At 70.9% G+C, this 16,079-nt stretch overlaps 1 protein-coding gene across 1 annotated transcript; it reads left to right on the top strand.

The window, feature by feature from the left end:
* Positions 1 to 422: 422 nt before the first annotated feature.
* ABCA7 (ATP binding cassette subfamily A member 7) lies at positions 423 to 15,962 on the top strand. Its single transcript, XM_038565395.1, has 46 exons — positions 423 to 519; positions 798 to 1,309; positions 1,407 to 1,500; positions 1,676 to 1,817; positions 1,901 to 2,013; positions 2,122 to 2,192; positions 2,473 to 2,553; positions 2,712 to 2,913; positions 3,011 to 3,150; positions 3,369 to 3,485; positions 3,696 to 3,863; positions 4,075 to 4,292; positions 4,478 to 4,654; positions 4,921 to 5,143; positions 5,221 to 5,442; positions 5,540 to 5,741; positions 5,993 to 6,103; positions 6,223 to 6,394; positions 6,631 to 6,762; positions 6,854 to 6,993; positions 7,104 to 7,241; positions 7,441 to 7,959; positions 8,030 to 8,232; positions 8,392 to 8,440; positions 8,577 to 8,675; positions 8,749 to 8,903; positions 9,134 to 9,258; positions 9,332 to 9,433; positions 9,602 to 9,889; positions 10,038 to 10,070; positions 10,180 to 10,357; positions 10,439 to 10,608; positions 10,903 to 11,080; positions 11,320 to 11,435; positions 11,818 to 11,962; positions 12,054 to 12,177; positions 12,737 to 12,866; positions 12,938 to 13,058; positions 13,136 to 13,198; positions 14,093 to 14,199; positions 14,401 to 14,542; positions 14,800 to 14,934; positions 15,017 to 15,120; positions 15,347 to 15,439; positions 15,552 to 15,792; positions 15,864 to 15,962. Exons 2-46 carry the CDS (start codon positions 1,244 to 1,246, stop codon positions 15,960 to 15,962), a joined length of 6,648 nt encoding a protein of 2,215 aa, XP_038421323.1. The 5' UTR covers positions 423 to 519; positions 798 to 1,243.
* Positions 15,963 to 16,079: the final 117 nt, after the last annotated feature.

The following is a 16,079-nucleotide window of genomic DNA, read 5'->3' as shown; positions in this document are numbered from 1 at the left end:
CGCTCCCCTTAGAATGCTGGGCCCCTCCCCCTCCGTCGCCTCGCCACTGTAGGGACCAGAGGAGTCCCTGTGGGTGGAACCGCACTGTGCGGACCGACACACGGGAGTCACCGGGCGGTCGCAGGGTCACGGGGCGAGTCTGGCCAGGAGCGGGGCTCCCCCCGCGGGCAGTGGGAGAAAGGAGCGGCGGCGCTGCGGGCGGGTGCGCGGTGTGGGGACACTGCCCCGCCGGCGCGTGCGAGGGCGGCCACCAGCGCCCCGCGGTGACGCAGCAAGAGAGAGCGGTCCCTTTAAGAAACCCGGCTCCGCACGGGCCCGCCCCCCCGCGCGCGCGGCTCCGGCAGGCCCGGCCTGTGAATGGCGGGGGGGGCGGCCAATAGCAGCGCGAGGGGCGGGGCTTCGGGCAGGGGGACCAGCCTCGTGGGCCGTAGAGCCAGCGCGGGACACGCCTCTTAAAGGGGCCGCAATCCGGGGCCGCAGTCCCGGCGGAGGGAAGGCGGCAAGAGGGGGGCTGGAAAGGTGAGGGCTCCCGGGGGGCGGGGCAGGGGAGGAGACTCGAGGATCCCGGGGCGCGGGAGGGCAGCGGGCCCCCTGGGAATGGGCGGCTGAGGGCAGAGCGCAGACCCCCGCTCACCTTCACGGCGGCAGGTGGACCCCGGATCCTCCGGAGCGGGGGGGAGGCGGCTCACCTGAGAGGGGCCCGCCGCCGTGCACCTGCAGCCCCCCGGCCCCAGCCCCCTCCGGATGGAGCAGAGCCCTGCAGTGGAGGTCGGGGGCTCAGTTCCCCCCCGCCTCAGTTTCCCTAGGGTGCAACGATGAAGTAGGGCCGCGCTGGGCAGCTGCAGGCGAGGTGGGCGTCAGGAATCGCTCGTTCCAGGAGCGCGCATCGCCGCGTCGGGTCCTTACGCCCGTTCGGGCTCCCGGGTGGAGTCTGGGGGCGGAAGAGTTGAGACGAGCCCCCCGCCCCCCGCCCGCCCCCCGAATTACCTGCTAGCCCCGCGGATCCCCGCCCCGCCGGGAGCGGCAGCCCAGGCAGCCAATCAGGTGCGAGCACGGCGCCGGGCGGGGCTCCCATTGGCCACTCCGCCCGCGACCCGAGAGACCCTTTACTCAGCGGCTGCTGTCGGGGGCGTCCAGAGCCCTGCACCGGGCACGGAGCAGCGAGGGCCAGAGCGGCCAGGGTGCGCCGCGGGCACAGGCACGTCCTCGGCCCGACCCCGTCGGGGCCCCGTCCGTCCCCACCATGGCCTTCTGGACGCACCTAATGCTGCTGCTTTGGAAGAATTTCCTGTATCGCAGGAGACAGCCGGTAATGCCAGGACTGGGGGGCGGGGGCGGGGCGGAGTGCCCGGCGCCCCCTCGGCCCCCTCGGCCCCCACGGCCCCCCTCTTCTGCCCCTCCCCCAGGTCCAGCTCCTGGTGGAGTTGCTGTGGCCCCTCTTTCTCTTCTTCATCCTGGTGGCCGTCCGCCACTCCCACCCCCCACTGGAGCACCACGAATGTAAGCCCCCCAGGGACGGGGTGGGCGGGGTGGGGGGGCAGTGTCCACCCGTCCACAGGGGCCCAGTGAGCGGCGGAGGGCACAGGCGGGGCACCCAGTGAGTCTGGGCGAGCACGCTGTCCGGGAGGGGGTGAGCCAGGCGGCATTCAGGCTCCCATGCCCCGCGTCCCCACAGGCCACTTCGCCAACAAGCCGCTGCCCTCGGCCGGCACCGTCCCTTGGCTCCAGGGTCTCGTCTGCACCCTGAACAACACCTGCTTCCCGCAGCCCACGCCCGCCGAGCAGCCCGGCGTCCTCAGCAACTTCAGGGACTCCCTGTGAGCCAGCGGCAGCGGGGGCGGGGGCCCCGGGGCTCCGGGGTGTGTGCCGAGCCCCCACCTCCTGCTCCCTCTGTCCCCAGGGTCTCCCGGCTCCTGGCAGATGCCCACACCGTCCTGGGGGGGCCCAGTGCCCGCAGAACGCTGACCAGCCTGGGAAAGCTGATGCCAACACTGAGCGCCGCCGGCAGAGCAGGTGAGGAGGCCCTTTGGCTGGTGCCAGTGGGCTCAGCCTCCATCTGCCCAGCTGTGTAATGGGCACGGGGTGGGGGCTGCCTCAGGCCTAAGCTTGTCCTTCTCCCAGCCCGGCCTCAACCCAGTGACCCAGCGCAAGACCGACCACCCCCTGAGCTGCTGGGGACACTGCTTGGGAAGGTGAGATGGGGTGGGGGGAGAGCGGGCTGCGGGCAGGGGCCTCTGAGTCCCGCTCCCAGGCCTTTGCCTGGGCTCCCCTTGGTGCCCGAGGGACACTCCTCGTCCTGTCGGGCCCAGACGGGCCATGTCCAGCACGATGGCGAAGTGTCCAGCCCGAGAGGCCCTGCACGAGCCTCCACTCGTCCTCTGCTGGCGCAGTCCGCATGGGAGGGGGGCGAAGTGCTCGAGCCCCCGTGAAGCTGTATCCAGGTGGGTACCACCCCGTGGTCTCGCTCCCCAGGAATCCCTGGGGTCTGTGCTGGGCCACGCCCAGGAGTCCGTGGCCGACTTCGTGGAGGCCGCAGAGGACCTGGCCCAGGAGGTAAGAGGCCCACTCACCCTCCACCTCAGCCGGGAAGCCCAAAGGGTAGGGCAGCCCTGGCACTTCCTTCGGGGGGCGGTCTGAGGGGCAGAAGGACAGAGGGAGAAGGTATTCCTGGCAGGGAGGGCTTCCAGCGTCCTCTGGTGATCCCTCCCCAGCTCCTGGCACTGCCCAGCCTGGTGGAGCTGCGGGCGCTGCTGCGAAGACCCCAAGGACCTGGAGGTCCCCTGGAGGCTGTATCGGAGGCCCTCTGCGGTGCCCGGGGGCCCGGCATCCCAGGGGGGCCCTCCCTCGGCTGGCACGAGGCCGTCCACCTGAAGGAGCTGGTGGGGCAGGAGGCGCTACCCGACAGCGGCCTGAGTGAGTCACGGCCTCTCTTCCCCTTCAGTCTCTCTTCCCCTTTGAGAACTGGGGTGTCGGGTGTGGGGGCGGGGCCTCATGGTGCCCTGCCCCGCAGGCCCGGCCTGTGCCCAGCTCGTGGGGACCCTGGAGACCCACCCGCTGTCCCGCCTGCTCTGGAGGCGCCTGAAGCCGCTGGTGCTGGGGAAGCTGCTGTTCACGCCCGACACGGCGTTCACCAGGCAGCTCATGGCCCAGGTGAGGACGGCCGCCGTCCTGCGTCCCCCCTCGGCCGGGATGCGGTGTGGCCGCAGGGTTTTGAAGGACAGTTTGCGGGATCGCAGGTGGAGGGACAGCACGTCCAGCGCTCAGAGGCACAGATGGAGCAAGACGGGACGGCGGGCGAGGCGGGCGGGGTCCTCAGGAGGAGGGCAGGGTCGCGACGGGGCGTTCATGTGGGCGCCCTCCTCCCACAGGTGAACCGGACCTTCCAGGAGCTGGCTCTGCTGAAGGACATCCCGGAGGTGTGGGCTGCCCTGGGACCCCAGCTCTTCCGCTTCTTGAACGACAGTTTGAACGTGGCCATGCTGCAGGTAGGGTCAGGACGGGGTGGCGGCGGCACCCAGCCTCCCTGGGCGCATCATCCCTGCGCAGCACACGGGCAGCGGGCAGGGCCGGGCCTCCTGGGCAGGCGTGCGGAGGCGGCTTGTGGCGTCCGGGGGGCGGACAGGCCCCGGGAGAGAAGAGGGCGGACGCGGCCTGGCGCGCACGAAGCAAACCCCCGCGTCCCCGCCGCCCCCCAGAAGCTCCTGCAAGTTCAGGACAGAGGAAGGAGGCGGCCGGGGTCCCGAGGCCAGGACCGGGCCCAGGCCCTTCTCACCTTTCTGGACCCCCGTGGGGACGGCTACGGCTGGCGGGACGCCCATGCTGACGTGGGGCACCTGGTGGGCCTGCTGGGCCACGTGATGGAGGTGAGGTGCCACCCGCCTGGGAGCCCCGTCTGCGGGGTACGTGGGGTGCAACCCGGTCAGCTGGGCAGAGGGGAGCCCCACTGTAGGGCCGCCCGAGGATGGACACGGCCCAGGGCCTGCAGAAGTGTGATGGAGGAGCTGGGACCCCTTGGCGCCCCGGGGTCCCGCGGAGGACCGGGTGCCTGGGACCCACGCCCAGGCCCTTCCTCAGTGTGTGACCCTGGACAAGCTGGAGGCTGCACCGTCGGAGGCAGCCCTGGTGGCGCGCAGCCTGGAGCTGCTCGCAGAGCGCCGCTTCTGGGCCGGGGTCGTCTTCCTGGGGCCCGAGGACCCTGGGGACCCCGCTGGGCCCAGTGGACCCGGCCACGTGCGCATGAAGATCCGCATGGACATTGACGCTGTCACGAGGACCAACAAGATCAGGGACAGGTGGGGCATCCCGCGTGCGGGGGCTGTGATGCGGGAGCCGCGGTGTGAGGGGCGCGCCCCGGGCTGGGGGGCCCACGGCGAAGGACCCGGTGGGTGATAGAGGCCGGGCGAGGGCGGAGCCGCCCACGGTGCGCAGGGCCCTTGGCCTCCAGGCGTCTCCCGCAGCCCCGCCCTGCCCCATGCAGGTTCTGGGACCCTGGCCCGGCCGCTGACCCCCTCGCTGACCTGCGCTACGTGTGGGGAGGCTTCGTGTACCTGCAGGACCTGCTGGAGGGCGCGGCTGTGCGCGTGCTGGGCGGCTCCGAGCCCCGGGCCCGCCTGTACCTGCAGCAGATGCCCTACCCCTGCTACGTGGATGATGCGTGAGCGCCGCCTCGCCACCCACCCCCCAGGGACAGAAGTCAGGTGGCCGCGGACTCGGCCACTTCCGCGGGTCCACGGGGTCAAGGCTGCGCCGGCGCCCCACCAGGACCAGTCCCTGTGGGAGGAGCGGGGATCCCGGGGGGCGGGGGCCGGGCGCGGGGGGCCGTGGCCTGTGCTGACACCTGCAGCCCGAGGCCAAGCGCGGGGCGGCGCACGTCCAGGGGCCCGGGTGTCCCGCCGCCGCTCAGCGGCCTCCCCGCCGCAGGTTCCTGCGCGTGCTGGGCCGCTCGCTGCCGCTGTTCCTGACGCTGGCCTGGATCTACTCGGTGGCGCTGGCGGTGAAGGCCGTGGTGCGCGAGAAGGAGACCCGGCTGCGGGCCACCATGCGGGCCATGGGGCTGGGCGCGGCCGTGCTGTGGCTCGGCTGGTTCCTCAGCAGCCTCGGGCCCTTCCTCCTCAGCTCGGCGCTGCTCGTGCTGGTGCTCAAGGTGCCGTGTGGCCTTCCTGGCGCGGGTGGGGCCCCAGGGCGAGCCCGGGCCTCACCGCAGCCGTGGGGGCCCTGCAGCTCGGGGACATCCTCCCCTACAGCCACCCGGCCGTGGTCTTCCTGTTCCTGGCGGCCTTCGCGGTGGCCACCGTGGTGCAGAGCTTCCTCCTGAGCGCCCTCTTCTCCCGCGCCAACCTGGCCGCCGCCTGCGGGGGCCTCGCCTACTTCGTGCTGTACCTGCCCTACGTGCTGTGCGTGGCCTGGCGGGACCAGCTGCCTGCGGGCGGCCTGGCGGCTGTGGTGAGCCCCGGATGGGCCGGGCGCGGGGACCCTGAGTGCATGTGGGGACCCTGGGCCGCGCTCTCGCTGACCCACCTGCTCCCCCACCACCCCGTAGAGCCTTCTGTCGCCTGTGGCCTTTGGGTTCGGCTGCGAGAGCCTGGCGCTGCTGGAGGAGCAGGGGGAAGGCGCCCAGTGGCACAACATGGGCACCGCGCCCGCCCCCGAGGTCTTCAGCCTGGCGTGGGTCTCGGGCGTCCTGCTGCTGGACGCTGTGCTCTACGGCCTGGCCACGTGGTACCTGGAGGGGGTCTGCCCAGGTGGGCCCTGAAGGGAGGGGAGGGACCTCAGCACAGCTGCAGAGGGGAGGCTGGGGGGGGCGGTGGGCGGCCTCGAGGCACAGGTGGCCACTGAGGGTGGGGACGGAGGGTCGGGGGTGGCCTGAGGCAGGCGGATGGCGGTCGGGGTCGCGGGCCTGTCCTCCGCCTGGATGCCCGGTCCTGGCATATGGCCAGCCGCTGGCACGCTCCAGGCCGGGGACCCGAGAGGTGACCGGGCGCCGCACCCCCAGGCCAGTACGGGATCCCCAAACCGTGGACCTTCCCCTTTCGGAGGAGCTATTGGCTCGGACCTTGCTCTCCCGTCGCCTCCCCCCCGCCTCCCACTCCGAGGGACCCAGAGGGTGAGGTACAAGGCGGCCTAGTCGCCGCCACGTCCGCGTCCCCCGTGGCCCCCCCGCCCCCCAACCTGCCAGGTCCCCGACTCCGCAGACAAGCTTCAGTGTCCCCCCGTCCCCCGCAGTGCTCACAGAGGAGGTGCCGCCGGGCCTGACCCCCGGGGTCTCCATTCGGGGCCTGGAGAAGCGCTTTCCGGGCAACCCGCAGCCGGCCCTGTGCGGGCTCAGCCTGGACTTCTACGAGGGCCACGTCACCGCCCTGCTGGGTCACAACGGCGCCGGCAAGACCACCACGCTGTGAGCGGCTGTCCCCTGCTCCCTCCCGGCCTCAGGGGGCGGACCCCAGGTCGCCCCGGGCACCCAGGAGACAGATACGTGTGTTTTCTGTGCCTCAGTTTCCCTTCTCTGTAAAACGGGGACACGGTTCACCTTTGGCCTGGGCTCGTGAGAGGGGCCTTGTCGGTGCTTCCGTGCCTGCTCTGGGGGTGCGTCTCCTCCCGGGGGCAGCTGCCCTGAGACCCCTTCGTCCCCAGGTCCATACTGAGCGGTCTCTTCCCGCCCACGGGGGGCTCCGCCTACATCCTGGGCCACGACATCCAGTCCAGCCTGGCAGCCGTCCGGCCCCACCTGGGCGTCTGCCCGCAGTACAACGTGCTGTTCGACCTGTGCGTGGGGCTGGGCCTGGGCTGCGCGCGGGGGGTGGGTGTGCGCGGGCTCCGCCGGCCCGGTGACCGCCGCGTCCGGCCCTGGCTGCAGGCTGACGGTGGACGAGCACATCTGGTTCTACGGGCGGCTGAAGGGCCTGAGTGCCGCTGCCGTCCGCCGCGAGCAGGCCCGGCTCCTGCAGGACGTGGGGCTCGTCCCCAAGCGCCGTGCACAGACGCGCCACCTGTCTGGTGAGCCGCCTCGAGGAGGGCTGAGGCTGGGTGGGGTGCGGGGCGGGAGGGCGGGGAAGGGCCCGGCAGGGGGCTGGCTCATGCAGGGTGCCCGCCCCGTCCCCACCCAGGTGGGATGCAGAGGAAGCTGTCAGTGGCCATGGCCTTCGTGGGTGGCTCCCGGGTGGTCATCCTGGATGAGCCCACTGCCGGCGTGGATCCTGCCTCTCGCCGCAGCATTTGGGAGCTGCTGCTCAAATACCGGGAAGGTGAGAGTTGGGGGAGGCACGAGGCTCCCCGAGATGCTGCCTCAGGCGCCAGGGAAAGTTTCTGATGATGATGCTCTGAGAAGAGGGTTTTGAGGGATGGGTAGGAGCTCGATGTACGGGGTGGCAACTCCCGCTAGTGGCCACGGCTGGGGCAGAGCCCTCGTCCCAACGGGATGTGTGGCTTGGTCCCCGCGCCCAGGTCGCACGCTGATCCTCTCCACCCACCACCTGGACGAGGCAGAGGTCCTGGGAGACCGCGTGGCCGTGGTGGCGGGAGGCCGCGTGTGCTGCTGCGGTTCCCCGCTCTTCCTGCGCCGTCACCTGGGCTCCGGCTACTACCTGACGCTGGCGAAGGCGCGCCCGTCCCCGGCCGCCGGCGGAGAGGTGAGGGCTGAGCCGACCCCCGAGCCCGAGCGCCAGGCCTGCAGCCGGGTGGCCGTGACAGCCGTGCCCTCCGCCCGCAGGGGAACGCTGACTCGGAGGCCGCCGCGGGGCCCGGGCGGGAGGCGGAGCGGGCCGGCCAGCGCAGCGCAGCTGGTGAGTGGGGGCAGCGCCCCGAGACGCCTCATGGGACCCTGGGCCTCGGACCGCACGGAACCCGAATCCCGGCCCTTTCACCCGGCCTGGCTGAGCGCACCCGCCGACCCACCGCTGCCCAGGGCCCGCCCCGGGCACCTCACCTCAGCCTCCTGCGCCGGAGCGGGCTCCTCGGGGCCACGCACCCCTGCCCCCAGGACACCGCGCAGCCTGCCCCGCGGGCGCCCTGACGCCCCGCCCCCTCCACCCAGGTGCCGCCCAGCTGCTCTCGTTTGTGCAGCAGCTGGTGCCTGGGGCGCGGCTGGTGGAGGAGCTGCCCCACGAGCTGCTGCTGGTGCTGCCCTACGGGGGCGCCGTGGACGGCAGCTTTGCCAGGCTCTTCCGGGAGATGGACCGGCGGCTGGGGGAGCTGGGGCTGGCCAGCTACGGGATCTCCGACACCAGCCTCGAGGAGGTGCGGCAGGGGAGGCTGCCTGGAGGAGGGGGCCTGGCGGGGGCAGCCGCAGAGCCCCCCGAGGCCATGAGTCTCCAGCGAGGCCTGGGGACCCCTGGTGTCTGCGGGGTGCCTCTCTCCCAGAGGGTCCCCAGGTGAGCCCCTGCCCTGTGTCCCCAGATCTTCCTGAAGGTGATGGAGGACCATGCTGTGGACACAGACCTGGAGGGTACGGCCCCAGGTCCCCGGCGCCTTGATCTCTGCCCCAGATTCCCGAACCCATCTGCTGTGACCCTTGACCTCGACCCAGACCCAAGGCCGCACGGAGCCCTTGAACCTGACCCCGCTCCCCGCCGGGCCCGCAGGTCATGGCCGCAGGCAGCAGCCCCCGAGCACAGGCCCAGACAGGACCACACGGCTCAAGACTGTACCGGAGCCGCCGGCCCAGGAGAACGGGGAGCTCGGTGAGCCGTGCACGCTGACCCATGCGCCCCCGGGTCCCCCAGAGTGTGGGCACTGACCCTCCGTCCCCCGCAGCTCTGTCTGCCCCAGAAACACAGGCCCTGCAGGGCTCCAGGCCGCTCGCCGCGGGCCGCCTCCGGGGCTGGCCGCTGACCCGCCAGCAGCTCCGCGCCCTGCTTCTCAAGCGCTTCCTGCTTGCGTGCCGCAGCCGCCGGGGCCTGTTTGCCCAGGTGAGGGGCCCGGTTGGGGTGAGGGGGAGGGGCCCGGGCGCCGGGGACTGCGTGGGAACCCGGGCGCCTGGCCTGTGCTCTGGCCACCAGCCCCGGGGCCTCAGAAGTGTCCGCGCCCTCAGCACCTTCACGGAGCGCCCCGGGGAGCCCCGGGCGGTTCTAGAGCGGGAGCGGGGAGGGGACCAGCAGCCTGGAGGGTGGTGGGGGCATCTGACGGGCCTGTCCCTCAGATCGTGCTGCCCGCCCTCTTCGTGGGCCTGGCGCTGCTGTTCAGCCTCATCGTGCCGCCCTTCGGACACTACCCAGCTCTGCAGCTCAGGCCCAGCATGTACGGCGCCCAGGTGTCCTTCTTCAGGTGGGTACGGGGTCGGGAAGGGGCGGCAGGCGGGCGGGCCGGGGGCAGGCCTGACTCTGAGCCGCACCCACAGTGAGGACGCCCCGGGGACCTCGGACCAAGCCCGCCTGCTGGCGATGCTGCTGGAGGAGGCGGGACTCGGGGAGGGGGCGCACCGGCAGGACGGCTCTGCCAGGTGAGGGCCCCCGGCCGACTCTCGTGCCCCCGGGCCCCAGGTTCTGGTCTGGGCCCTGGGCGGCGGGCCTCGCGGGGCTGGAGCTTCCCCACGCCGGCGTGGGAGCTGGGGCGTCCGGGCGCGTGCCAGGGCCTGCGGAAAGCTCGGTTCCCCCCCCCCCCCCCGCAGGACGCCTGGGTGCACACAGCCCGCCGCCTGCCGGTTCTGGGCGCCGGAGGTGCCCGCGGCCGTGGCTGAGGTCTTGGCCAGCGGCAACTGGACGCCCGGGTCGCCGTCCCCCGCCTGCCGCTGCAGCCAGCCCGGAGCGCGGCGCCTGCTGCCCGACTGCCCCGCGGCGGCCGGTGGCCCCCCTCCGCCCCAGGCGCTGGCCGGCTCCGGAGAGGTGGTGCAGAACCTGACGGGCCGCAACCTGTCCGACTTCCTGGTGAAGACCTACCCGCGCCTGGTGCAGCGGGGGTGAGCGCCCTCGGGTCCTGGAGCCGGGAGGAGGCGGGGCGGGGCCGGGCCTGGGTGCCCCCGATTGCTCTCCTGCCCTGCCTCGTCTTGCCTGTCCCACCCAGCTCGCGGCGTCTCGTCCCCGCTCACGTCTCTGTCTCTCCCGCAGCCTGAAGACCAAAAAGTGGGTGAATGAGGTCAGGTGAGGAGGGTTCCACCCCCGTGCCCTCTCCTGCCTGCTCCGGGCTCCGGGCTCCCCCCACGGTCCCTGGCCCTCACTGGCTGTCCCCTGACCGCCCCCTGCCCTGCAGGTATGGGGGCTTCTCCTTGGGGGGCCGAGACCCAGGCCTGCCCTCAGGGCAGGAGGTCAGCCGCTCGGTGGAGGAGCTGCAGGCGCTGCTGAGCCCCCCGCCCGGCGGGGCCCTAGACCGCATCCTGAACAACCTCACGGCCTGGGCTCGCAGCCTGGATGCCGAGGACAGCCTCAAGGTGGGAGCTGGGGGAGCGGGCAGGGGCCTGGGGGGCGGTCCATCCCAGCGCCCTGACCGCTCGGCCCTGACCCCACCCTAGATCTGGTTCAACAACAAGGGCTGGCACGCCATGGTGGCCTTTGTCAACAGAGCCAACAACGCGCTCCTACACACCCGCCTGCCCCCGGGCCCTCCCCACCATGCCCACAGCATCACCACGCTCAACCACCCACTGAATCTCACCAAGGAGCAGCTGTCGGAGGTGGCGCTGTGAGTCACTCTGTCCCGCATGTGGGCCCAGCCCTGCCGCAGCCTCTGGGTCATTTGGGGTGCGGGGGCACTATATCTGTGTCCATGCATGGGAACCACCCCCTCTGCTCCCCAGGCCTGGGGATTGGGACATCATCGGGCTCAGTGGGTTACAAGCTCGCCCTGCAGCCCAGGCGCCCCAGCCCTAAATAGCTTCACCCGTCTCCCCGGCCAGCGGCAGGCGGCCAGGCTGTGGACCCTCACCCCGTCGGTGGTGGGCGGGGTTCTCTGGACAGCTCCGCCCCTCACCCACAGGATGGCCTCCTCGGTGGACGTGCTGGTGTCCATCTGTGTGGTCTTCGCCATGTCTTTTGTCCCAGCCAGCTTCACCCTCGTGCTCATCGAGGAGCGTGTCACCAGGGCGAAACACCTGCAGTTTATGGGGGGCCTGCCTCTCACTCTCTACTGGCTCAGCAACTTTCTGTGGGACATGGTGCGGGGCATGCTTGGCGGGCGGAGGTCCAGCCGCCTCTCACCACCTCCCCTTTCTGGCCCCTTCCGATCAGACGTTTGTCCAGCATGGCCCGAGTGGAGTCCTGGGGGACGGTGGGAGACTTTATGTCCTGCTCCCTCCCACATGGGGCGAGGGGTGGGTTGGGACAGGGCACAGGGGTGAGGATGGCAGTTCCCACCCGGGCAAACCGACAGCGGTAATTACCATCTCCAATGCAGTGTAACTACTTGGTGTCAGCGTGCATCGTGGTGCTCATCTTCCTGGCCTTCCAGCAGAAGGCGTACGTGGCCCCCGCCAACCTGCCCGCCCTCCTGCTGCTGCTGCTGCTCTATGGGTGAGGCCTCCCCGGCTGCTCAGGGCCCGTTCTTCCTGACCCCCCCACCCCAGCCCCGAATACCGGGACTCCTCAAGCTCAGAGCTCTGATGGGATCCCAAGTGTGACCTAACCTAGGGATGCGCGGTGGTGGCCTTAAAAGCTCATCTTTCCCTGGGGCGGGGGTGGGGGCGCCCGGCAGGTGGCAGGAGCTGCACGTACTCCAGAGCTCGGGGTTGGGGGCTCGAGCCCTACACTGGGTGGTAGAGTTTACATAAAAGAATATTAAAAACCTCGTCCTGTCTTGACTTACGTGAAGAGGCCTGTAGCAAGGACGAGGGGAGGGGGGTCTGGGCTACTCACCGGGTGTCCGGTGGTCACCCCACGACCCACTGCCCCCCAGCTGGTCCATCACGCCGCTCATGTACCCGGCCTCCTTCGTCTTCTCCGTGCCCAGCACGGCCTACGTGGTGCTCACCTGCATCAACCTGTTTGTTGGCATCAATGGCAGCATGGCCACCTTCGTGCTCGAGCTGTTCTCTGACAAGGTGCGGTCCCCTGCAGGCCGGGGCTCGGGCTGCGCTGGCCTCAGCCCCGGCCCCTGACCCACCTCCCCTCCCTGTGTCTGGCCCTGAGCAGAAGCTGCAGGACGTGAGTCGGGTCCTGAAGCAGGTCTTCCTTGTCTTCCCCCACTTCTGCTTGGGTCGGGGGCTCATCGACATGGTGCGGAACCAGGCCATGGCTGACGCCTTTGAGCGCTTAGGTGAGAACTTCCCTCTAGGTGGGGAAGTGCCAGCCACGTCCTTTACGCAGGGTGGGGACAAACAGCAGCCCCCAGGAAGAGAACTAGAGGTCTTAGGTGGCCCCCATGTTTGGGTTGACTGAGAAGCCAGCACAGCAGCCAGAGAGGCTAATTCTTTTTTTAAACATTTTATTTATTCATGAGAGACCAGAGAGAGAGAGAGAGAGAGGCAGAAACACAGGCAGAGAAAGAAGCAGGCTCTATGCAGGGAGCCTGACATGGGACTTGATCCTGGGTCTTCAAGATCACGCCCTGGGGTGAAGGCGGCGCTAAACCTCTGGGCCAGTGGGGCTGCCCTAGAGAGGCTAATTCTGTATGGGGTCCTATCACAAGAGGTCTAAGGCTCTAAAGGGAGATGGTGATACTGTTTTCTATACCAATTAGAGCTTGGTTGAGTGGCCCACCCAGTTCTCGGTCCTTTTATTTAGGAGCCCAAGGTGACCTGGATTGGGGGGTGGTGGACAGAAATCAAGGACACCCCTACTTCTCATGACCCAGGTCCTCCTTCCTGTCTCCGCAGGAGACGGGCAGTTCCAGTCACCCCTGCGCTGGGAGGTGGTCGGCAAGAACCTCGTGTGCATGGCGGTGCAGGGTCCGCTCTTCCTCCTCTTCACGCTCCTGTTGCAGCACTGCAACCGCCTCCTGCCACAGTCAGTGGGGACGGGGTAGGGGTGCGAGGGGCTGGGGCTGGCCTTGGGCTCACCCATACGTGTGTCCTCAGACCCCGGCTGAGGTCGCTGCCCCCCCTGGGGGAGGAGGATGAGGACGTGGCCCGAGAGCGGGAACGGGTGGTGCACGGGGCCACCCAGGAGGACGTGCTGGTGCTGAGAGACCTGACCAAGGTGGGTGCGGGGCAGTGGGTGCAGAGACTTGGGCAGCCCCCTGTCCCCCCGTCCTCAGGGACCTGAACTCCTCCCAGGTGTACCACGGGCAGAGGACACCGGCTGTCGACCGCCTGTGCCTGGGGATCCCTCCTGGTGAGGTGAGTCCAGGGCGGGGCCCCGGAGCGGGGGCATGGGAGGTGCCCTCCTGCGTTCCCACTGCCCTTCCCTCAGCACCTGCTGCGCGCGCCTGCCGCCCCTCGTCGAACAGATCCCTGGCCCCCGCTTACCGTCTATCGAGTGACTCCTGACCGGTGACATTTGAGCTCCTATTTTGTCCCAGGAAGCACCTACTGCATGCTTGTGCTCGTTGAGCCCCCGCCGTGTGCGGCCCCTACTGAGATCAAGCACATTGTTACCGAGCACCAGTGGGGGGGCCACACATGTGCCAGGAACCTTAACCAAGCGCCTACTGTGTTGTGTGCCACCGTTGGAGAACCAGTTGTATCATTGAGCCCCCTTGTATGGACATCTGTATATGTTTGTTGGGCATCGACAGTACCTACTGGGCGCCTGTTGTATACATCCCTCCCTTGAGTGCTGGCCCACAGCCAGTACTTCTCAGGCACGTGCCCCGAAGCAGTTCACGTTCACACAATACTATGTGCAGCCGTGTTGGCTGTGTGCTCTGAACCTGCCACCCCGCGGGGCCAGTGCACACCTGGAAACAGATGTGCAGTGTTAGCGTGAGCTGCTGTCACTTTGTCAAGCACTGCCCGTGAGCTCCCACTCTCTCCACGCTGGGCTGACCGCACCCAGCCTGGGTGCTCGGGTGCCTCCGGAGCCACCTGGCGATCTCAGGGCCCGCGATGCACGGAGCACTGCTGTATGCGATCTTGGAGACACCCATCGGGTGCCAGCATGGGTGACGCGTGTGTCGTGTGTGCCGATGAGCATCCCCTGCTCAGTGTCGTGCTCCGCCTGCCTGCACCCCCGGTATTGAGGGGGGTGCGGGTCAGAGACCGCACTGAGGGCCGTCTGTGGGGCCCCCGCAGTGTTTCGGGCTGCTGGGAGTGAACGGAGCGGGGAAGACGTCCACGTTTCGCATGGTGACCGGGGACATGCTGCCCAGCGGTGGCGAGGCTGTGCTGGCAGGTCACAGGTGAGGGCTGGGGCGGGCGCAGGGCTGGCCTCTCCCGGGCGTGCTCTGCTGGGCCTGGTCCTGGTCCTGGTCCTGAGCCCTGCCCTCTCTCACCACAGCGGTCGGGGTGGGGGGACCGAGGCCCGCCCTTGCCGCCCAGCGCGGGGGGCCTAGCCGACGCCCTGATCCCCTCCCCACCCCCGTCCCCGTCCCCGTCCCCAGCGTGGCCCGGGAGCCGGCCGCCGCGCACCGCCACATGGGCTACTGCCCGCAGTCCGACGCTGTCTTCGAGCTGCTGACGGGCCGGGAGCACCTGGAGCTGTTCGCGCGCCTGCGCGGCGTCCCCGAGGCTCAGGTCGCCCAGGTGACCCCCCACCCAGCCCCGCAGCCCGCCCTGAGCCCACCTGCAGCGCACCTGCGCGCCCCCAGCGCCCACACTGCGGCTCCCGCGCAGGCTGGAGCCGCCCCCTGCCGCCCCCCCTCTCCGGGCCGCGGCCCCCCTCCCCCTGGGAGCGCAGCTGTCCGGTCCGGCCAGGTCCCGCCCTTCGTTCATCCTGGCCCCGCCCCTTTGCTGACCAGCCCCCACCTTCGCCCCTCCCCCGCTCGCTCCGCCCCCCGCAGACGGCGAGCGGGGGCCTGGCACACCTGGGGCTCCGCCAGTGCGCGGACCGACCCGCGGGCACCTACAGTGGCGGCAACAAGAGGAAGCTGGCGACGGCGGTGGCGCTGGTGGGGGACCCGGCTGTGGTCTTCCTGGTGCGCGGGGGCGAGCCGGGGCGGGGCCTGGGAGGCCCGGGCGGGGTCAGGACCCCTAACCGCCCCCCCCCCCGCCCCCAAGGACGAGCCGACCACTGGCATGGACCCCAGCTCGCGGCGCTTTCTCTGGAACAGGCTCCTGGCCGTGGTGCGGGAGGGCCGCTCAGTGGTGCTCACGTCGCACAGGTGGGCCCCCGAGCCCGAGATGAGCGGCGGGGCGGGGGGCTCCGCGGGGCGGGGGGACGTAGGCCATGGGGTGGCCTGACCTGGGGGTGGGGGGCTCGCCGGGGACCCGATACCGGCCTTGCCGACAGAGGTGGGCGGGCGGTGTCCAGGGTGGAGGGTGAGGGTCCGCGCCTGGGGGCGGGGGCACGGCTGGGCCCCCGGGGGGACTGACGCGCGGCCCCGGCAGCATGGAGGAGTGCGAGGCCCTGTGCACGCGCCTGGCCATCCTGGTGGACGGGCGGTTCCGCTGTCTGGGCAGCGCGCAGCACCTGAAGAGCAGGTGAGGGGCGGGGGCGGGCGCGGGCGGGCGCGGGTGGGCGCGGGTGGCGGCCCGGGCGAGCCGGAGGAGGGCAGCCCGGCCCGGAGCGAGCGCGGCAGCCCTGTGCCCCCAGGTTCGGAGCGGGCCACACGCTGACCCTGCGGGTGCCCGCAGCGCGGGCCGACTCGGCCGTGGCCTTCGTGGGGGCGGCGTTCCCGGGGGCCGAGCTGCGCGGGGCGCACGGCAGCCGCCTGCGCTTCCAGCTGCCGCCGGGAGGGCGCTGCGCCCTGTCCCGCGTCTTCGGGGAGCTGGCGGCGCGCGGGGCGGAGCTGGGCGTGGACGACTTCTCCGTGAGCGGGACGGCGCTGGAGGAGGTGCGCGGCGCCCGGGGCGGCGGGGCGGGGCTGCGGGGCCCCCGTGCTGACGGCCCCTCCGCCCGCCGCAGGTGTTCCTCGACTTCTCCGCGGCGCAGGGGCAGCGCGAGGCCCGCACGCAGGACGCGGGGGCGGGCACGGACCCCTGCGCGGCCGAGTCTGCGCTCTGAGCCCCCCTCCCCCCCGCAGGCCGGGCGCTGCGCGGGCGGGAGGGCAGGGGCGGGCCGGCCGCTCGGAGGACCGTTGCCCTGGAGGAAATAAAGAGATCTCCGCGCGTGCAACTGCGT

The sequence above is a fragment of the Canis lupus genome, chromosome 20, assembly GCF_011100685.1.
Source record: "Canis lupus familiaris isolate Mischka breed German Shepherd chromosome 20, alternate assembly UU_Cfam_GSD_1.0, whole genome shotgun sequence".
In the NCBI taxonomy this organism is placed as follows: Eukaryota; Metazoa; Chordata; class Mammalia; order Carnivora; family Canidae; genus Canis; species Canis lupus.
This window is presented reverse-complemented; position numbering and strand designations above follow the sequence as displayed.